Source organism: Penaeus japonicus, unplaced genomic scaffold (genome assembly GCF_977035675.1).
Source record: "Penaeus japonicus unplaced genomic scaffold, GWHDUDI00000001_assembly GWHDUDI00000012, whole genome shotgun sequence".
Classification (NCBI taxonomy): Eukaryota; Metazoa; Arthropoda; class Malacostraca; order Decapoda; family Penaeidae; genus Penaeus; species Penaeus japonicus.
This window is the reverse complement of record NW_028234414.1, coordinates 35,929,580-35,937,960: the sequence shown is the minus strand read 5'-3', so window position 1 is coordinate 35,937,960 and position 8,381 is coordinate 35,929,580. Positions and strand designations below refer to the sequence as shown.

The 8,381-nt window shown below is 31.7% G+C and overlaps 3 protein-coding genes across 3 annotated transcripts in view; all 3 read left to right on the top strand.

The window, feature by feature from the left end:
- The first annotated feature begins 640 nt into the window (after nucleotides 1-640).
- On the top strand, nucleotides 641-1,234 carry LOC122253745 (uncharacterized). Its single transcript, XM_043017034.2, has 2 exons — nucleotides 641-731; nucleotides 870-1,234. Exons 1-2 carry the CDS (start codon nucleotides 675-677, stop codon nucleotides 1,173-1,175), a joined length of 363 nt encoding a protein of 120 aa, XP_042872968.2. The 5' UTR covers nucleotides 641-674; the 3' UTR covers nucleotides 1,176-1,234.
- A 3,528-nt stretch (nucleotides 1,235-4,762) lies between these two features.
- Nucleotides 4,763-5,341, top strand: LOC122253762 (uncharacterized). The gene is made up of 2 exons (XM_086542227.1): nucleotides 4,763-4,813; nucleotides 4,944-5,341. Exons 1-2 carry the CDS (start codon nucleotides 4,802-4,804, stop codon nucleotides 5,259-5,261), a joined length of 330 nt encoding a protein of 109 aa, XP_086398353.1. The 5' UTR covers nucleotides 4,763-4,801; the 3' UTR covers nucleotides 5,262-5,341.
- A 2,595-nt stretch (nucleotides 5,342-7,936) lies between these two features.
- The window catches only part of LOC122253761 (uncharacterized), a 604-nt gene continuing 159 nt past the window's right edge, over nucleotides 7,937-8,381 (top strand). The window contains exons 1-2 of the mRNA XM_043017051.2: nucleotides 7,937-7,989; nucleotides 8,149-8,381. The exon at nucleotides 8,149-8,381 is cut by the window's right edge and continues 159 nt beyond it. Coding sequence (XP_042872985.2) covers nucleotides 7,978-7,989; nucleotides 8,149-8,381 — 245 coding nt within the window. The 5' untranslated portion in view covers nucleotides 7,937-7,977. The remainder of the gene's footprint in view (nucleotides 7,990-8,148) is intronic.

Sequence of the window (8,381 nt, the reverse complement as noted above, 5' to 3'; positions counted from 1 at the left end):
TTCATATTCATTGTATATATATATATATATATATATATATATATATATATATATATATATATATATACATATTGACAATAACAATAATTATGATAACGATATTGATAATGATAATAATCATAATCAATGTATATTCTTGAATCTTTTGTTTATGTAATATTCAGAAAATTAATTGGTGTAGCTTCATAGACATTAGAGAATTCAAATGACGATTTTTTTTTAAAGATCATCATAATACACAACTCATATAAATTATTAACAACGCCATTATTATCTGTATGAGATGTAAGAAATGTTTGATACTGATTTCAAAAGTCAAAATGTTGATTGTGAAATAACATCCAAATACTGTTAAATACTTTTTTCTTCGCCTGCTATCACATTAATCTTCGAACTTTATCCTCAGCACACTCGTAATTCCAATTGCACTCACATAATTTATTGCTTTATCAATTAGACTGACCATCAGAATGAAGTTATTCAGACCACCATTCTTACCCACAAGATCATCAATTCTTCACCTGAATTATTCCACAGCTCTGTAGATTAAACCACTAAGGGATCGTAATTGTAAAAGGGTCCTATGGATAGCCGAAAAACTAGACACCTACAATATACTTATCTGTGTTACAAGGTCGTTGTGGGCGGCTTCTATAGTATATATCAGGGAATCGATGCATACAGTGGACAGTAAGCTCGTATCCTCGGCAGAAACAAGTATGAAAGTTTTGGTAAGTTGTAGCAAATTATCTGTTTTGAATAATGGAGTGAATATTTGAGTTGTTTTATATGCTTTGATGTAGATTATGTGTTTATGGTTGCAAGATATAGTTGAACATTTTCTGTTATATGTAATATTATCATTACAGGTTCTTATCACTCTGGGTCTGGTCGCCCTGGCCGCCGCCCGCCCCTCTGACATCATCGACTTCGAGGAGGACCACATGGAGCACGAGCAGGAGGGCGTCGCAGGAACGGCCGTCGAGGGCGAGTACTCGTGGGTAGCGCCCGACGGCAACGAGTACTACGTCAAGTACGTCGCCGACCGCTTCGGTTACCGTGTCGTCGAGGACAATATTCTGCCAGAGTTCCGTGACGCCAAACCTGACGGTGAAATGGCCGAAGACGACGACGACGACGACGACGACGCTGAAGAAGAAGAGGACGACGAGTAATAGGAACGTACTGCCATTATCAGAAAATAAGACAATAAAATACATATTTTTGTACCGAATTTCACATGTTTGATAACCGATTTCTGAACTACCATAGTCATTAAAACAAACAAACAAACAAACAAAGAACAAACAAACAAACAAACAAAGAACAAACAAACAAACAAAACGTGATAATAACAACCAGGGCAATGAAACTACTGATAATGACAATGATAACCTCATTATGAATGATGAATTATAATAATAATCCAAAATGAAGAAAAACTACAATAGAGGAACAATATTAATGCAATTATATAATTAAATCGTGGAACTAGCGATAATGAAAATGCCCACAACATCGGATATATAATATGTATTTCAGTATCATTCTCTACACTCATCCATAAAAAAAGAATATATATATATATATATATATATATATATATATATATATATATATATACGTATACACACACATATATACATATATACATATATATATATATATATATATATATATATATATATATATATATATATATATATATATATATATACCTATGCCGGTTACGAGATGATCCTCGCCTTCATGATTATAAACAAATAACACGTAATTGATAACAAAAGTAGGAAGTCACTGAAGTATGCAGAGAATGACAAACAAAGACAGAACAAAGTGCATGCCACATTTTACTGCACAAAGGGCGCATTTCTTTTCCTTTTTGAAATGTGACCTTTTAGACCCCACTTTGTCCCCCACGAAAAAGGGAAGCTCTGGCATCTTTGATATGCAATCTGAATTTGTATGGATTGTTATTCAAGGGGGGGGAGGGGGATTGAAATCGGATTGAAAAAAAGACGAGGATGATAATGATGATAATGATTATGATAATGATGAGGAGGAAGATGAAGATAAAGAAGATCTTGAAGAAGATCAAGTGGAATATTAGAAGGATGACATATATATATGATATATATATACATATATATATATATATATATATATATATATATATATATATATATATATATATATATATATATACATACACACACACACACATAATTTTATATATATATATATATATATATATATATATATATATATATATATACACATATATGATAATAATTATAATGATGATAATAATAATAGTAATAATGATTATAACTATGGTTAAAAAAACAAACAAATATTCACTGCTGTAACAATTAAAGATCATCTTTTACGATTATGAACATGCATACAGAGTTTCACGGGCATGTAATAAATTATATTTCATACGATTACATAAAAAGATCTGTAACTATTTAGTTGCCAGATAACATAATCGTTAATATATGGCGAAATATAGTTAACTAACTCATATTATGAAAACAGTTATATTATAATCATTACTACTATTATTCAAATGATCATTATTGTTTCTCTTCCTATTGTCATCATTATCATTCTTTACAATATTACTATCATCATCATTATCATTATTTTCAATATTACTATTATCATTATTATCATTATTTTCAATATTACTATCATGATCATTATCATCATTATTTTCAATATTACTATCATCATTATCATTCTTTTCAGTATTACTATATTATCATTATCATCATTATTTTCAATATTACTATCATCATCATTATTTTCAATATTACTATCATCATCATCATCATTATTTTCAATATTACTATCATCATTATTATCATCATCATTATTTTCAATATTACTATCATCATCATCATCATTATTTTCAATATTACTATCATCATTATTATCATTCTTTTCAATATTGCTATTATCATCATTATCATTATTTTCAATATTACTATCATTATCATTATTATCATTCTTTTCAATATTACTATCATCATCATTATCATTCTTTTCAATATTACTATCATCATTATTATCATTCTTTTCAATATGACTATCATGATCATTATCATCATTATTTTCAATATTACTATCATCATTATCATTCTTTTCAGTATTACTATCATCATTATTATCATTCTTTTCAATATTACTATCATCATTATCATTCTTTTCAATCTTACTATCATTATCATTATTATCATTCTTTTCAATATTACTATCATTATCATTATCATTCTTTGCAATATTACTATCATTATCATTATTATCATTCTTTTCAATATTGCTATCATTATCATTATCATTCTTTTCAATATTACTATCATTATCATTATTATCATTCTTTTCAATATTACTATCATCATCATTACCATTCTTTGCAATATTACTATCATTATCATTATTATCATTCTTTTCAATATTACTATCATTATCATTATCATTCTTTTCAATATTACTATCATTATCATTATTATCATTCTTTTCAATATTACTATCATTATCATTCTTTTCAATATTACTATCATTATCATTATTATCATTCTTTTCAATATTACTATCATTATCATTATCATTCTTTTCAATATTACTATCATTATCATTATTATCATTCTTTTCAATATTACTATCATTATCATTATTATCATTCTTTTCAATATTACTATCATCATTATCATTCTTTACAATATTACTTTCATCATCATTATTATCATGATTTTCAATATTACTATCATTATCATTATCATCATTATTTTCAATATTACTATCATCCTCATTATTATCATTATTTTCAATATTACTATCATCATCATTGTCGTGATCATGATCATTATCAGTACCACTCTTTTCATTAAAAGATCCGACAATTCAAATCACGGAATTTTCTACAATGTGAAGGTCAGGTTTGGTACCAAGCTTAGTCTAGGGAAATCCCCTATTTTAACGACCCAAACAATTTCAGATTAGGCATATATGGTATCTTCTAGGGGCACTAACATTTAGTAAAAAGAACGGTTAAAAGAAAAAAGTCGAAGCATTACCTTTTGTTCATAGTGGTTTTAGACATATTCGAAATGATTGATGCAATTTCGGTCACGGGATAGTTCAGTAATTGAAGATAGACATAAACCTTGAGATATAAGATCTGGCGCGAGCGGTAGCTTCGTATGAAATTTCATGCAGTTTTATATATGTTAATGTATATATACATGTGTGTGTATATATATATATATATATATATATATATATATATATATATATATATATATATATATATATATATATCCATATAATATGATATATATGTATGTGTATATACTGTATGTGCACACACACACATATATACATATACATGCATACATATATATATACACACATATATATATACATATATATACATATGTATATACATATATATACATATATATACATACATATATATATATATATATATATATATATATATATATATATATATATATATATATATATATATATATATATATATATATATATATACGCGACCTTCACTTTCCATAAAACTTGGGGAAAAAATATGTATGATGTTCAACACCCTAAATTTGGTAAAGCATAACGAAAAATCCCCATAGCGAAAATAGGGAAGCAAAAGCAGGCTCAGAAACAGGAACTTTAGACCAGCTGTAGCTCCCTCAGCTACAAGGCCATGGCGGACACTACTATATATTTAGGGAACGGCGCGGGCAGTAGTCAGTAGCTTCTCTTCTCAGGCGAAATAATCATGAAGGTTTTGGTACGTGTCGTACTATTGCTCATAGGAATTGGAAAATGTTTTGGATTTTGATAGACATTGCATTGAACGCATTGATATACAATTGCATTTACATAAGCATTGCATCCGTATTTTTTTTTTTTTTTTTTAGGTTCTTGTCACTCTGGGTCTGGTCGCCCTGGCCGCCGCCCGCCCCTCTGACATCATCGACTTCGAGGAGGACCACATGGAGCACGAGCAGGAGGGCGTCCCAGGAACGGCCGTCGAGGGCGAGTACTCGTGGGTAGCGCCCGACGGCAACGAGTACTACGTCAAGTACGTCGCCGACCGCTTCGGTTACCGTGTCGTCGAGGACAATATTCTGCCAGAGTTCCGTGACGCCAAACCTGACGGTGAAATGGCCGAAGACGACGACGACGACGACGCTGCTGAACTACGGGCTGACGAGGACGAGGAGGACGACGATTAGATTAGATATATTGCGATTATCAGTGCAAAAATAATGTAATTTGTTCTGAAAGTAAAATAAAATACTATTTGTTTTTTAAATTATGAGATTTTAGTAACCGAATATCTTTACTGAAATAATTATGCTTTATATATATAGATTTATTTATTTATATATATATATAATATCTATCTATCTATCTATATATATATAGATTTATTTATTTATATATATATATAATATCTATCTATCTATCTATATATGTATAGATTATAAAGTGATAATAAGAACGTTGTTGAGGACAATGAAGCAAAAGATAATGCCACGGATGATAATCAGGATGATGCGAAAAGATGATCATCCTGATGATGACCGTAGCATGATTAATGATATTGCTATCAATAGCTGCAGTAAAAGATTATTAGGCTCTGGTGATATCAATTCATAGCAGTAGAACTGATGATAATAATAACAGCCACAACTTCGAAAACATTAATTTCCTAATCTATACAGCATTCAATCAAATATTTCATTGCTCTTTCTTAATATATAGAAAGAATCAACAACTTCATAACTGATCGTAAAATATTTTGTGTATATTCACGGCCATAAAAGAAAATAACGTTAGTTAGTCTGAGGCTTTAAGTTATATGATCTTATTTATTCATATATCACTAATCAATTTACTTTCTTAATGATGGTCAGAATAATAACGCGGATTATAATAGCTATTGTAACGATAGTATTATGAGAAAAGATAATCATTATTATCATTTTAGAGTCTGACACTCAAAACCATGAAGCATCCTACACGGTGTAGGTCAAGTTGCCATGATGATTCTTATAACCTCTTAGTTTCATGATCTATACAACCACATAATATATATGTGTGGTATATATTCCATGAACTGATCATTTAACCAGAAGTCAAATACCATGTTGGTTCTTGTAGTTGTTGTATGGTTTGGTTAACTATACCAAGGGAACAATGAACAAATAAAATATTTTGTGAGAAGCAGACTTGGTTTGGGGCGAATGGTAGCTCTCCAGAAGCATCCGGTTCTGCCATAGAAAAGTTTACCAGTTATATATTTCTAATATTTATTCACGCATGATCAAGGAAGCGCCATGCTCGTTGGGATGTATTATATACATACACATGGTAACCTTTTCAAGCTTCTCTGTTCTGGTCCTTCCACTCCCACCTTTATGTATTAGCCGTCTGGTTAGCTCATTGGTAGCGTGTCGACTTCACATCCCCGTGGTCGGCAGATCGAGTCCCGTCCAAGCTCGTGAGCTTCCACTGTCACCTGGCGGTTACTGACGTAGCTGGGCACTGCGTTGGGTAAGGACCAAGCTCAGATCGAGTCAACACTCGTTGGCACATTCTCTCACGAGTCAGCACACGCTGACACAGGCGGGCTCGCGTCACTGCATACAAGCCCGGCGTAGCATCTGCTCCGCAAATCTGACTTATCCTTATCCTTTATGTAATTTTTCACAGGTCATGCCATAATCTCTTCTCACGGGTCTCGGTACCTGGTGTAGTCTCTCGGTGTTCCGTGAATCTTTAGGCTCAACGATAGTCTTGTTTCAACGTAGGTTCTAAGTTCTAGCTCTATAGGTGACTATTAAGAGTATACATAGATGATAAACCTATCGATTGACAACCACTAAAAGAGGATTTGTTTGACCGAAGCCCCGCCAACCAATTGTAATGGGTCTCTTGTTTTTTTTTGTTTTTTTTCCTCTTTCGTTGGATGATGTGGTAGAAATTCATTGGTTGAGGTAGATGTAGTAGGCATATAAACGTACCTCAAGTACTTCCTTCTTGACACTGACTGTGTCAACCTCGGTGACGCGATGGGCTTTCTTATAGCTTATCTGAAGACCGGCGTCATTACCGCTTTCATTCAGAATAATTAGTAGGCATTTGTTCTAGGTTGCAGGCCATGATGACTGTGTAGTCAGCAAATCTAAGATGACTGATACATATACATATTTATATATGTGTGTGTGTATGTCATGCGAATACATACATATATATGTATTTATATAATTATATATGTACATATATGTAATTTTATACAAATATGTATATATTTGCTTATATATATATATATATATATATATATATATATATATATATATATATATATATATATATATATATATATATATGTATGGAAACACACACACACACACACACACACACACACACACACACACACACACATATATATATATATATGCATACATACGTATATGTGTATATATATATGTATATACATACATAAATACATATGTATATATATATATAGATAGATACATAGATAGATAGGTAGATATATAGATATATACACATGAATGCACACACACACACATGTGCATATATATATATGTATATATATGACATTTTTTTATGAATGTACCGGATTTGTATGTAGTTATGTATGGATGTGTGTAATCGTGTATGTACGTACTGTAAAACATCAAGTATGAATCAAAGTTCTTACGAAATTACCTAGTAACAAGAAAGGCATAGAACCGAGAAACAACACAATAACGAAAACAGGTTAAAAAAAAGAGAAAAAGAAAACAAACAAACAAACTCAGAAACAGGAACCCAAGACCTGTTGTAGATCCCCGTTCTACAAGGCCGTGGCGAGCGACTACTATATATTTGGGAACCGACATAGACAGCTGTCAGTAGCTTCTCTTCGCATTCGATCTAATCATGAACGCTCTGGTAAATAGTGGAACATTATCGGTTTTGATGTTATATAGATTTCGATGTAAAGGCATGTAATGTTTTTGAATGTTTAAAGATACTTTATTTTTTATCTATGTATTTTTTTTTTATTTTTTTTTTTAATTTCCTATACTAAATACGATATTATCTTAACAGGTTCTTATCACTCTGGGTCTGGTCGCCCTGGCCGCCGCTCGACCCTCTGACATCATCGACTTCGAGGAGGACCACATGGAGCACGAGCAGGAGGGCGTCCCAGGAACGGCCGTCGAGGGCGAGTACTCGTGGGTAGCGCCCGACGGCAACGAGTACTACGTCAAGTACGTCGCCGACCGCTTCGGTTACCGTGTCGTCGAGGACAATATTCTGCCAGAGTTCCGTGACGCCAA